This window comes from Syngnathus acus, chromosome 12 (genome assembly GCF_901709675.1).
Source record: "Syngnathus acus chromosome 12, fSynAcu1.2, whole genome shotgun sequence".
Taxonomy (NCBI): domain Eukaryota; kingdom Metazoa; phylum Chordata; class Actinopteri; order Syngnathiformes; family Syngnathidae; genus Syngnathus; species Syngnathus acus.
The window spans coordinates 11,103,521-11,116,436 of NC_051097.1; the positions used below are offsets into that span (position 1 = coordinate 11,103,521).

The 12,916-nt window shown below is 49.8% G+C and overlaps 1 protein-coding gene and 1 long non-coding RNA gene across 4 annotated transcripts; one reads left to right on the forward strand and one right to left on the reverse strand.

Moving 5' to 3' along the window:
* Positions 1–329: 329 nt before the first annotated feature.
* Positions 330–12,453, forward strand: LOC119131052 (electrogenic sodium bicarbonate cotransporter 1-like). 3 transcript variants are annotated; one of them, XM_037265136.1, is made up of 27 exons: positions 330–617; positions 2,067–2,140; positions 2,314–2,490; positions 4,012–4,144; positions 4,744–4,904; positions 4,971–5,150; positions 5,335–5,430; positions 5,786–5,862; positions 5,926–6,083; positions 6,147–6,234; positions 6,550–6,704; positions 6,770–6,886; positions 6,981–7,155; positions 7,791–7,924; positions 8,404–8,666; positions 8,739–8,791; positions 8,860–9,045; positions 9,107–9,220; positions 9,413–9,574; positions 9,642–9,820; positions 9,883–9,955; positions 10,961–11,029; positions 11,097–11,270; positions 11,339–11,503; positions 11,619–11,712; positions 11,921–11,994; positions 12,078–12,453. In XM_037265136.1, the coding sequence occupies exons 1-26, from the start codon at positions 601–603 to the stop codon at positions 11,962–11,964; spliced, it is 3,318 nt and encodes a 1,105-aa protein (XP_037121031.1). In that variant the 5' UTR covers positions 330–600; the 3' UTR covers positions 11,965–11,994; positions 12,078–12,453. The 3 variants fall into 3 exon arrangements, with proteins under 3 accessions (XP_037121031.1, XP_037121029.1, XP_037121030.1); XM_037265135.1 differs by lacking the exon at positions 5,335–5,430 and having other exon boundaries at positions 601–617; XM_037265134.1 differs by lacking the exon at positions 5,335–5,430 and having other exon boundaries at positions 8,404–8,791.
* Positions 6,910–7,794, reverse strand: LOC119131115. Its single transcript, XR_005099595.1, has 2 exons — positions 7,605–7,794; positions 6,910–7,247 (listed from the first exon to the last, which is right to left on the reverse strand). It is a non-coding gene; the product is annotated as an uncharacterized LOC119131115 (long non-coding RNA).
* Positions 12,454–12,916: the final 463 nt, after the last annotated feature.

The window sequence follows — 12,916 nt, forward strand, 5'->3', positions numbered from 1 at the left end:
TGATGTCTTTAATAATTCTATAATATTGCAAATGAATTAAAGTAAAAGAGACGATCCAATTCTCCCTTGAAGCAGAATGCATTCTATTTGTAAATTTGCATTTAATTTTTTTTTTTAAATGGCCTGATGTGTCAAACGGGTTGAAAAATGTCCTTGGTTTCTCGGAAGCGACTTGTAAATAATTCTTGTGTAATAGTTATTTATTATTATAATACGAACACCTTTTCAAATATTGACCGAGGTGTACCTGCGCGTGTTCGCGCATGTGCGTGCAAAGGTGGGGGAGTGACTCAGGGAAGCCGCCCCCATCTGACTGACGTCACTGAGGAGGAGGGATGACACTTAAGCGTGTCCAAAGGAGACACCAGCAGCCCAAGACACGCGGCCGACACTATTCTGGGTGCTTTTGGTCTTCAGCCGACCGCAATGGCACCTGGACCTCACCTGTGATACGCTTCCTCCACCCGACCGAGCACCGCCAACCGTATCGGCTGGGACGCGCTTTCCAAAGCGGCCCGCAGCCACTGCCGTTCGGCTGGCTACAAGTCGGCTCGTCGTCCGCCTCAACTGCCAAAGTAAGAAGAAGAAGAAGACGCGACCATGAGTTCGGAGAAAAAGTAAGTCCGCAACAACTTTTCAACCAACTTTTTTTATTTTCTATGCATGTTGGTAACGATGACACGTTTTTAAAGTTGTCGCTAATCGGGTTTGCATGAGCTGGCTGTCAGCGTGCATTAAGGCGCAAGGGAATCGGGGAAGAGCGCGCACGAAAGCCCGAGGCACGCACGACGATGATCCCCCCCGCCCCCCACCGCAAGTGACGGGGAGAGCGTCACTTTTCCTCAGTTTCTACCACGTGTTGCTTTCAAACAAATTGCTCAATGTGCCGTTTCAGTATTTCTCGTAAAAACCTAGATGATTAGTGGCTAGTTTTTCCTCACGCGTAAGGTGTCGTGGGCCTACTAGTTAGGACAGAGATGGCGCTATACATAAGCACCAAATCCGTTATTAGTGAGGTGAAACGCTCCACTAGTCGCATTCTACTTGTACTACTAGTAACATGATCAAATTGTACCTGCTGTACCACGTAATTACTAGCGCGTGCAAACCACTAGTTTTAGTGTTAGGGTCCAAATATTAAGAACGGCTCTCTCTCTCTCTCACTTTGATACAGCTGTGACCTGAATAATCTCTCTGGCGTGTCAATCAAAAGTGAAGTGATATTAACTGGGTGCTGCTTGTCTGTGTCATGCCATGTCTGATAATGAGGATGAGGATGAAGAACCGGACTGATGCGGAAGAGGTCATAGAGCATTAAGATAAGATCATAGTAAGATTTGCGCACTCTTGTCGGATCTTATCTGCATTATGCTTTCAAGCACCGACTGTTTGAGTGAAAGGACATATGTTGTGTGTGCGTGTGTTTTTTTTTTCCATGGGTCTGTGCGTGTTTTTCCGCACGAGTGTGTTTTTCCGCATACGAGCGTGTTTTTTTCCTCCATGTGTGTTTCCGTCCCGTTCCGGTAATTCTGGCCGGTCCGCCACCAGAGCTTTGCCATCTCACGGCTGGAACCCGAGCCTCCGCTTGCCCTGAGGGTCCTGCACTTTCTCTGATTGGGGGGGGGGGGGGTATCCCATCGCTACACACACTCCTAAAGTTGGGCTCCCCTCCCTGTCCCAAGGGGATGCACTCTCCTTCCTGAGTTTGATTACAAGACTCTGCTCAACTAGCGTGATGCTAGTTGGGGGGGGTGGGGGCAGTCCTCCCCATGTCGAGCATCCTGAGGCCGCAGACTAAGCGGAAAAAGAGAGGGGCCAAGGACGACACAGGCGCTATCCAGGAGGAAACAACAGGCCTCCAAGAATACGTCAAGATGCTTAGGGAATGCCTCGGGCCCGGAAAGAAGAAGGTGGATTCACTACGGCCAGCACACTCAAAACATGCCAGTGGCTGGAATTGGAGCAAGAAATGGACACATTTAATTCAATTGTTCGATTTGATGTTTGAACTGGGACAATATTGGCACAAAATGACAGGTGTGTGTTTATTTTTACGCTTCCTGCAGAGTGGAGGACGAGGCCGTCCTGGACCGAGGGGCGTCTTTCGTCAAGCACGTGTGCGACGAAGAGGAAGTGGAAGGTGAGCGGTCAGTGTGGTTTTCCCCCCCGCCCGCACCACCAGGAAGTTTGGGTCATATTTGCACTCGGCCGCGTAACCATGTCATCTTTCAGAACGGCTGAAATGTTGCCGGAGAGGAATTTTGATTATTTCGACATAAGAACTTATCCCCCAGTGTCATGTCGTGTGGGCAGGTCACCACACGGTCTACATCGGCGTGCACGTTCCCAAGAGCTACCACCGCCGCAGACGCCACCGCCGCAAGTCCAGCCACAAGGAGAGGCGAGAGCGCGGCGAGCACGGCGCCGAGGGCTACAAGTCGGATGGCGACATCGCCGACGACGCCGGCGCCAGTCTCCTCAAGCCGCTCAGTGAGTCCCGCTACCTTTCTTTCTTTTTTTAATATTGAGATAGTCCTGACCGAAAAAAAAAAAAAAATCTCCGACCAATAGAAATCAAGATAGCAACGTGTGACAAGCTCGGAGCTTTGTCGTCAGCGCACAGCAGATGTCGTCAGTCTTGGCGGAGGCTTAGTGGGATGCCTTAATCTGAGATTGACAAGATATGCATTTGTTTTTTGGTGTTATTTTTAAAAGCGTCTTCTTACAGGAAATGACATTGTTCGCTTCTGTGGATAAACGCTAAACTGATGCTTGTTGCCATAGTTACCAAACATCCGCCATTGCATCTCTACAGCAGGAAGTTTGGGTACTTTTTGGGGCCACTAAATATGCAGGAAGTGTTTGTTTGAAAAAAAAAAAACAGACGCTGAAGATGTGAGTGAGAGAAGCAAGTTTGGGCGGATGACAAGTGCCCAAAGCCGGAATTTCCAAATGGCAAACAAAAACAAATGAGCACCTGATAATCAACTACTCCATCAAGTTTGTCCTCTTGCATAAACATGCGTCATGCGTGTTGATTTTCACTTTTACCATTCCCATTTTTACTTTTCCGGGGTCACGTCCTTTGCTTGCCACCTTCCTTTTGGGTCCTATTTTATTTATTATTTATTCTCATGCTACGTGAGATCGCCACGGAGCAGATAAGCATGGGTGACTCGGTCCGCTTCACAAAGAAGCCTCTTTGTGTTGCTTTATCTTCAGGGTCTTGTCTCCGCGCTGGAACCGTCAAAGGTTCTTTTGTTCTCCAAAGACGAGGAAACCCGCATGGGGTTGGAACAGGCTTGAATTGTTCCTTGGTTTTTATTTGTGACATTAGCTCTGCTAAATTAAGCACAAAAGTTGGGATTACAAGATCAATTTGGAGCTTCTGGCCAGTCGGCTGTTGTGTAACTTTCCCAGTAGAGTGGCTCCTCGGGCTAATCCTCGGGCTGCCGCGTCATTCGACGAGTCGGCGGTTAAGCTCTAATCAATGAACGCCAAGGACAAAAGGCGGCGGCGGCGACGGCGGCACGTGATTGAGACACGGCCTTCTTGGCGTCAGATGGCTTTCTTGGAAGAAAGTCAACAGTTCCTCGCAGCGTGGGTATGTCCGACAAGAGCGGTTTCTGTTCCTGATTGGTGTGTTTAAATGCCAGGATATAGTCACAAATTCAGAACCTTCGAAAGGAGTCACTTTAGCTAGCCGGCCTTTCAAATAGTCGGCGTCCATGTTTGGAATGAGAACACAATCACTGACATCATTTGTATCTTTTTTTTTTTTTTTTTCACAACTGTGAGGAAAAATACCAGCACAGTCAAATGTGGTCCCCTCCTACGTTTTCATTTAGTCTGGCGGAAACGAAACCAGGAAGTGGAGGGTTGTAGCAGCGGGTGAGGGAGGGGGGGGCATCTCATGACGTCAGGCGTCAAAGTTATGCACAACATCTCCTTTATCTTTCTATTCTATCTCATTTTTTTTCAAATGTCTCATTTGAGCTCATGTGTGTTTAGTTTCGCCGGCGGAGAGGATCCGCTTTATCCTGGGCGAAGAAGATGACGCCCCCCCTCCTCCTCAGCTCTTCACCGAGCTGGACGAGCTGCTGTCGGTGGACGGGCAGGAGATTGAGTGGAAGGAGACTGCCAGGTAAAAGCCTTTTTTGTTTTTCAGGCCGACTTCCAAAACTCTGAATGAATTATCGCGGCGTGTTGAATGGCGCTCAGCTCTTATCAGATGAATACCGGTAGTACCTGCCCCGTGGGAGCGGGAAAAGGCAGAAACTCCCAGAGGTGGCAAATATGCTCACACGCTGTTCTTGAGAAAGAAAAAAAAAAAAAGCAGCTCATTGTTTGCAAGAAAACACAACGTATTGATTCAATTGCTTCAGCTCTACTTAAATATATTTCATTAAATTAAAATTTCAAATGAAATTCGATTTGATGCTGAGGAATCAAGAGTGATTAAATTAAGAAAATCGTTTTTTTTTTTGGACGCTGGGGAATCAAGAGCTATTAAATGAATGAAATTTTGACGCTGGGGAATGAAAAGAGATGCCTCAAAAGTTTCACAGCAGAAAAAAAACAAAAACCTGATCGGGCGAGCTCCCCGCCTCGGCGACCGTTGCCGAGCGCAACCCGACGCCCCGCGGGAAACCGCATCGGCCTCATCCGCCTCGGCAAAAGCACTCTTTTGTGTCGCTGACATCTGAGGCCAGATTAACAGAAAGTTGCTCGCCGTGGGTCCAGATGGATCAAGTTCGAGGAGAAGGTGGAGAAGGGCGGCGAGCGCTGGAGCAAGCCGCACGTGGCCACGCTGTCGCTGCACAGCCTGATGGAGCTCAAGACCTGCATCGAGAAGGGCACCATCTTGCTGGATCTGGACGCCGCCACGCTGCCGCAAGTCGTCGGTACGTGGCCTCCCGCTTGCCTCCTCAACCCGACCGGCGCCGACCCGAATGACCTCCCTTTCGCAGAGATGGTGACGGACAATCAGATCGAGAGCGGCCAGCTGAAGGCGGATTTGAAGGAGCGGGTCATGTACACGTTGCTGCGCAAGCATCGCCACCAGACCAAGAAGTCCAACTTGCGCTCGCTCGCCGACATCGGCAAAAGCGTCTCCAGCGCCAGCCGGCTCTTTTCCAGCCAGGAGAACGGTATGCCAACCCAAAAACAACTCTTGGCCACTTTTTCCTGACATCTTAAACTTTCAATTCTTGACAATTCCGTTCATCTTTCCACTTATGACTTCCTTTCCTCCCTTCCTTCCTTCCTACCCTCCTTCTTTCCTTCCTTCCTTCCTTCCCGCTTTCTCCTTTTGGGCTGTCGGGGGCGTCAAAGCACGCAACCTCAACGAGCAGCCGGTGCCTTGTTTGTCTCCGCACGAGCCCGAAGACCCCTGCGAGGTCCTGAGGAGCGCCAGCATGGGCTACCTCTGTAAGTGAGGTCAAGGAGGAACCGCTTGTTCTCTTTCGAAGATCCAATCTTGCTACCAAAGAGTGAACTGGAGCGCTCCTTGGCATGGCCACGGACAATTAGGAGGAATTTGGAGATTTTTATCAAACAGATTTTGGGAGCATCTCTAATCCTGACTATCGGCTGAAGTTTAACAACGCTCATTGAAGGCATTAGCCAGAAGTTGGCCACGCGTGAATGAGCGCCTGGCGTGGGTTTAATCCTGGCTTCTTTTAGCCCGGGTCATCCGCTTTGCCGCTTCTTTGGTTTCTCTTAATGCGCCGCTGAAACGCTTTTGGTGGGGATGCTAACAGGCGCCGCGGTGGCTTCCCCGCAGGTAGTCCCACCACGGCCCATCGCAATCTGACCTCCAACAGCCTGAGCGACTTCTCGGACAAGCCGGAGAAGGATCAGGTAGCGTGTTGCCATCGTCGGCGTCGGCCTCGCGCGATCTCATTTGATGTTCCTAACCCTCAGCTGAAAAACAAGTTCATGAAGAAGCTTCCCCGCGACGCCGAAGCCTCCAACGTGCTGGTGGGCGAGGTGGACTTCCTGGAGATGCCGTTCGTGGCGTTCGTCCGCCTGCAGCAAGCCGTCATGCTGGGGGCGCTCACCGAGGTTCCGGTGCCCACCAGGTACAGACGCCGGGAGCCCGCTGCTGGCGTGCTAATGCTAACGCGTTGTTCTGCGTGCGGCAGGTTCCTCTTTGTGCTGCTGGGCCCGAAAGGAAAAGCAAAGTCCTACCACGAGATCGGAAGAGCCATCGCCACTCTCATGTCTGATGAGGTTTGTTCTTCAATTGAAATATTATCATAAATATTTGAAACAGTTCAGGAGCCATGTTGTGGTTGTGCCCGTCTGCTGTGCGGAATGTGAAGTTCCCAGGCAGGCCTCCCAGAATGCACCTTGTGTCAACATGGCAGCACGGAAGCGCTTTTCCAGGATTTCCGAAAGTTAAACTTTACCCCCAGAGGCACGTTCAAGCCCCATTGCCCTGGTGTGCTCGACCCCCCCCACCACCACCACCCTTCCTGGACTCCGACTGAGCCGTGATGTTTTTCCCCCACTGACGGCACGTGTGTTTTGTTGGACCGCCGCCAGGTGTTCCACGATATCGCTTACAAGGCCAAGGACCGGCAGGACCTGCTGGCTGGCATCGAGGAGTTCCTGGATGAAGTCATCGTGCTGCCCCCCGGGGAGTGGGACCCCGACATCAGAATAGAGCCGCCCAAGACGTTGCCGTCCTCAGACAAGAGGTGGGCGCTCAACTAAAGTTCAATGAAAATTGTGAATTAAATAATAAGAATTGTGTGGTCCCCAGAAAGAACCAGTTTTCCGGCTTGGAGCCCCCGCCCATGAACGGAGATACCCCCCATGACTGGGGTCAAGGCGGGGGTGGAGGTCACGAGGTCGGCGAGGAGCTGCAGTGCACCAGAAAGTAAGAGACAATTGTAGAAGGACTCAAGGATTTAATGTATTTATAGATTATGTTCTAATTAGTTTATTGATGTATTTACTTGTTTGTCTGTCAGGTTCTGCGGTGGCCTGGTGCTGGACGTGAAGCGCAAGGTGCCGTTCTTCGCCAGCGATTTCTACGACGCGCTGCACATCCAGTCGCTGTCCACCATCTTGTTCATCTACCTGGGCACCGTCACCAACGCCATCACCTTCGGAGGGCTGCTGGGGGACGCCACTGAAAACATGCAGGTACGCTTTTATTCCGTCCCACGTGTGTTAGCGGTGCAGCAAGTGGGCCTCCCGGCTGCCAACTCAAATATTTTCTTGCTTTATTCCTCCGACTGTTGACACAAAAAAGGGTTTGTGTGTTTGACCTTGGAGTACTGACTCGGCATAAAACTCAATTTGATCACGTGGTACTTTAAAAAGTCCTTCTTAAAGAAAAGACAGCTTTTTTGTTTTTTAAATATACATGTTTAAAAATATAATACATTCCAGTCCCCACGTGCACATTGACAGTGTTTTGCGGCTCGCCATGCGATGGAGGGATTTGCGCTGGCTGTAAATAACCGCAGATCCAGATTACTCGCTCATGGCCGTGCGTTTCCACTGACCTCTACGCGCACACACACACCTGCGCACACGCACTTTCAGCGAGCAGAGGGAATCCCCAACTTGCCGTGCGCCCCCAAACGCACCTGAGGCTCAGAAGTGTCAATCCTGCTGTTGAGTGGAAGTGAATTGCAAACAGGCCTGTCCTGATTGGCCGGCCCAGCGGCATGGCATGTGTGCGTGCGTGCGTACGTGTGGGAGAAAAAGAACTTCCTGTTGAGTGAGCAACCCCGAAAAAAACGTAACGTAGTGACGTTTGTGTCATGTGACAGGGCGTGCTGGAGAGCTTCCTGGGCACGGCTCTGACGGGCTGCGTCTTCTGCCTGCTGGCGGGTCAGCCGCTCACCATCCTCAGCAGCACCGGACCCGTTCTGGTCTTCGAGCGGCTCCTCTTCAACTTCAGCAAGTCAGTTTTCACCGTCTGGCAGCTCGGTTGCCGTGGCGAGCGGCCATAATTGCGTCCCCCCCGCCCCCCCCCTCTCGCGTTTCCAAATGCCGCCGCGCCCCTTCCGTCCGCCTGTCGTCTTCCGTGATGAATAATGAATGATTCATTTATTTTGACGTCATTGGTGAATAACTGCTCACCTGAAAGTAAGCAAGTTGCAGTTTATAAAGCGCAACATTTGATATGTTAATAATAATCAAATAAATAATTCAAATAATAATAATCAAAACATTCCGTTTTATTAGCTTTTGAGAAATAAGTGTTATTTGAAAATAAAAATACATTCTAGAAAATAAATAAAAATACATTTCAGGACTCTTTGTAGAGCTCAAATTTTCTTTAGCTGATATCAAATTTGATAAAAGATCAATTTCCATTCTACTTGAAAACCGTGAATGTATAAAACTGGTCTAATATAATATTTGTCGTGTCGCGAGCAGGGACCACGGCTTCGACTACCTGGAGTTCCGCCTGTGGATCGGGCTGTGGTCGAGCGTGTTCTGCCTGGTGCTGGTGGCGACGGACGCCAGTTTCCTGGTCAAGTACTTCACGCGCTTCACCGAGGAAGGCTTCTCGGCGCTCATCAGCTTCATCTTCATCTACGACGCCTTCAAGAAGATGATCAAGCTGGCGCACCACCACCCCATCAACGCGCACTACCGAGCCGAGCTCGTCATAATGTACGACTGCACCTGCCAACCCGGTGAGTGTAAATTTTTCTTTTTTACCGTGGCTGACCTGATTTTGTTATTTTTTCTTTTTTTCTTTCTCCAAGGCAACACCACGGACCTCTATGAGGCCGCCGGCTGGACGAACAGTTCCGACCTGGTACCCAGGCGACGCCCCCGCCCTTTCCCGGCTCAGCAACAATACTAAGCGTCGTTTTTTTTTTTCAGTCGGAGAACGCCACCTGGGCGACGCTCACCCGCGACCAGTGCGTCAATTACGGCGGGCGTCTGGTGGGCGAGGCCTGCGGCTACGTGCCTGACATCACCCTCATGTCCTTCATCTTGTTCTTCGGCACCTACACCTGCTCCATGGCGCTCAAGAAGTTCAAGACCAGTCGCTTCTTCCCCACCAAGGTGACTTTGTTTTTTTGCCGACGGGTTCCCCCGACCGACGCCATTTTGTCTTCTTTCCCAGGTGAGGAAGCTGATCAGCGACTTTGCCATCATCATCGCCATCCTGCTCTTCTGCGGCGTGGACGCTCTAGTGGGTGTGGACACGCCCAAGCTCATCGTGCCAAGCCAATTCAAGGTACACAGACTTGGCAGCAGCCATCTTTGTTGCCGCTCGTTCACATCGGACCCGCCGATTCAGCTCTTTGTTCCAAGTCACTGAGGAGGAACTGGAATAACCGGTTAAAGCGGGGGAAAAAAAAAAAAACTCCAGGTGTCCTCATGGACACAATGGCACCTTTCACACTGTCTTTTCCTTGTTTGTCCGCAGCCTACCAGTCCATCGCGAGGCTGGTTCGTCCGTCCCTCCGGGAGCAACCCGTGGTGGGTGTACCTGGCCGCGGCCCTCCCCGCCCTGCTGGTCACCATCCTGATCTTCATGGACCAGCAGATCACGGCGGTCATCGTCAACAGGAAAGAGCACAAACTCAAGGTGAGGTCCAAATCCGGGCCGTGGCTCGGCCCTCTGACCCGCTGGTGGGTGCGCTTTGGTCCCGCAGAAAGGCGCGGGGTACCACCTGGACCTGTTCTGGGTGGCGGTGCTGATGATGGTGTGCTCCTTCATGGGCCTGCCCTGGTACGTGGCCGCCACCGTCATCTCCATCGCCCACATCGACTCGCTCAAGATGGAGACGGAGACGTCGGCGCCCGGAGAGCAGCCCAAGTTCTTGGGTGTCAGGTGGGGTCAGCGCATCAGCCATCCAAACCGATCCGTCCTCATTTTGGTTTTGTCCGTTCCAGGGAGCAAAGAGTCACCGGGATCATCGTTTTCATCCTGACCGGACTTTCCGTCCTCATGGCCCCCGTCCTCAAGGTGAGCGCCAGAGTTCTGTGGCTTACTGTCTGTTCATTTCAGGACAAACCGCTGCCACCTCTTGGCCCAAAACTATTCATCCCTTTAGAAATCTCTCAGGTGGACGTAATGTGTTGTGAAATGGAGCGCGATTAGCGAGTTTTCAAGCCGTGACATTAACCTTCAGGCCTTGCTGGGCCCCTTTGGACTCATCATTTCAATCTGGCAAGATTGTTAACAGCATTTTGGACTGGAGAGGGTCTTAAAGCATGCAGGACGCCCATTAGGATCGCTATGTTAATGGCTCCAGATTTGTCTGAAATTGTCCCACGGATTAGTTGTGCTCTCAAGCTCTTTTTAGGACTGTGTGCTGTCCTCTCTCGAACCCAGCTGCCTCCGAAAAGTTCATCCTGTTAGGAATCTTAACATTTCCAATCTGCCATTACGGAGTAGACGTCAAAGCTGTTGTTGCTGGAATCACTACGCCCCCTGGTGGACATTTTTTATGAAGGGCTTAACATCGCCCTCCTGTTACCATAACAAAGGGGAATAATTCAGGACGGCTTGGGGAAAGTAGAATAATAACAAATGAATAAGTCATAGAATTTCAGATAAATTCATGTTTTATATTCTTAAATTAATGTTCCTATATTTGATTTCAACCATCAATTTTCGGTTTAAGTTGACATTTCTTGTCCCTCACTGGCTGCCGTACTCACATCGATCTTTCGTCTGCAAACAAGAATCTTGAAACATCTGATATTACTTGTCAAACTGCTGACATTTTTAGGGAGACTTAAAAGAAATGTCAACGAATAAAAAGTGTCTATAAATACGCGTGCTTTTACTGCTTGTTGAGTCCAACTCTCTGGAAAATTCACGTGTGTAATTCTAGAACGTTACGAGAAAAGCTGCTTGCGGACTATTTTTACGTCGCTAAAAATAATCTTTTTTTTTTTTTTTTAAATGGCGACATCTGTTTTGGTCATCAGTTGCGTTAAATCGACTGTGTGTGTTTTGTTGTAGTTCATTCCCATGCCCGTGCTGTATGGCGTCTTCCTGTACATGGGCGTGGCCTCGCTCAACGGCGTCCAGGTGAGTCGCTGACATCAGCTTATCCCATTGAATTGTGAATTTCCAATCATTTCTTTTTTGGTGTCAGTTCATGGATCGTCTGCAGCTGCTGCTGATGCCGGCTAAGCACCAGCCAGACCTCATCTACCTTCGCCACGTGCCCCAGCGCCGCATCCACCTGTTCACCTTCATCCAGGCCTTGTGCCTGGCCCTCCTCTGGGTGCTCAAATCCACCGTGGCCGCCATCATCTTCCCCGTCATGGTGAGCCCGTCCGTCCCGAGGCGCATCGCTCCCGAAGCCTCACGAGGGTTGGCCATTTCCTCCGTCAGATCTTGGCCTTGGTGGCCGTGCGCAAGGCCATGGACTACCTGTTCTCCCAGCACGACCTGAGCTACCTGGACGACGTCATCCCCGAGAAGGACAAGAAGAAGAAGGAGGACGAGAAAAAGAAGAAGCACAAGAAGAAAGGCAGCATCGACTCTGAAAACGATTACGTATGTCTTTGTCTGGTTTTCCGTGTCGTCCGTGGTCCTCCTCTAGATGTGGTGTTTTTAACGTTGTTGTTGTGTCCCCCCCCCCTCCTCCTCCCTCCTCCTCCTCCTGGTCCAGTCCGACTACCCCTTCCACGACAATATTCCCACGATAAAAATCTCCATGCCGATGATGGAGCAGCAGCCCATGTTGGGACAGAAGTCTTTGGCTAGTGAGTACCAGCCAGGCTTGGCTTTTTTTCGGGGGCTTTTTGTTGCTTCATGCTCGTCCCCCCCCCCCCCCCCCCCCCTCTTTTAAGTGTGTAGTACCCGCTTGGCTGCATTTAGTCCATTTCCATTTGGAGCCCAAATTGCTTCATCTTCCAGTTCAAAGTGATTTTGACGCTAACGTGTGGTTGTTGACTCCGCCCCCCTCGGCAGGAAGCACGTCGCAGGATTTCCTTAACACACATTCGCCGTGCTGAGCACCGCTTGCAGTCGTCCACAGTGGCCGAGTACGTGAGTCGGGACTTGGTCCTCTCCATTTTGTCGCGTGCACACACCAAAATGTTTTGTCGTCCTCCCTGCCTGCCCGCAGCCTTGAGCGAGGCGCCTACACCAAAGCGTCGTCTGACATCCCAGCGGAGGACAACCGTTTCTTCTGGAAAAAGTCCTCCGAAACAGACCTGTGAAAAGATTTGAAGAGCAACTTCGTTTTTGTTTTTTTTACTCAGTGCTATTTTTAAAGATTCCTTTCCAATCACAAATGGCTGGATCTATATATTGTTTTTTATTATGACAAAGCCACGAGCAGTTTCGTTGATCCAACATTCAGTATGACTGATTCCTGGAGTTTTCCTTAATTGCACAGAAGATAAGTGATTCGTATAATCATCGTCAGTCTGGATTGTTTATTCCACTAAATAGGCCAATAAACTAAAAAAAAAAAATAATAATTATACTCAAGCAGACAACAATCTAAATAACTAAATTGGCTATCTAATTTTTTTTTAATTTTCCACTAAGCAATGAAATGAATTATTTTTTAAATTATGCTTTTAGAGTAAACGCCAGCAGGCAACATTTTTACATTGTATTTTCTTCTGTATTGATCTCACAGACAGATCTTGAATGGTAGACGCTTTGTGGTCTGCCTCGTCCTCCATCTCTGATTTCTTCCTAAGAATGTAGTTCTACCTCCCATCCATCTCTCTCTCGCTCTCTCTCTCTCTCCGTAGGTGCCAGACGTCTGTCATCGTGCAATTATGTTGGTGATCACAACACTGACTTTGATTTATTTCATTTTTTGAAATCTTCCATCCTTCCTTCCTCTCTCCCTCTCTTCCTCCCTTCAATTGAATTTTCTCGTTTTAATATTTAGAGGGTTTTTTTTTAAAGTACAGATTTTGAGTAATGCTTTCAAATGTGACTATGGAA

Coding starts and splice junctions, on each gene's coding strand:
- LOC119131052 (XM_037265136.1), top strand. Junction 6,705..6,769: donor TTGCCGTCCTCAGACAAGAG/GTGGGCGCTCAA, acceptor TGTGGTCCCCAG/AAAGAACCAGTTTTCCGGCT. Junction 6,887..6,980: donor GAGCTGCAGTGCACCAGAAA/GTAAGAGACAAT, acceptor TTTGTCTGTCAG/GTTCTGCGGTGGCCTGGTGC.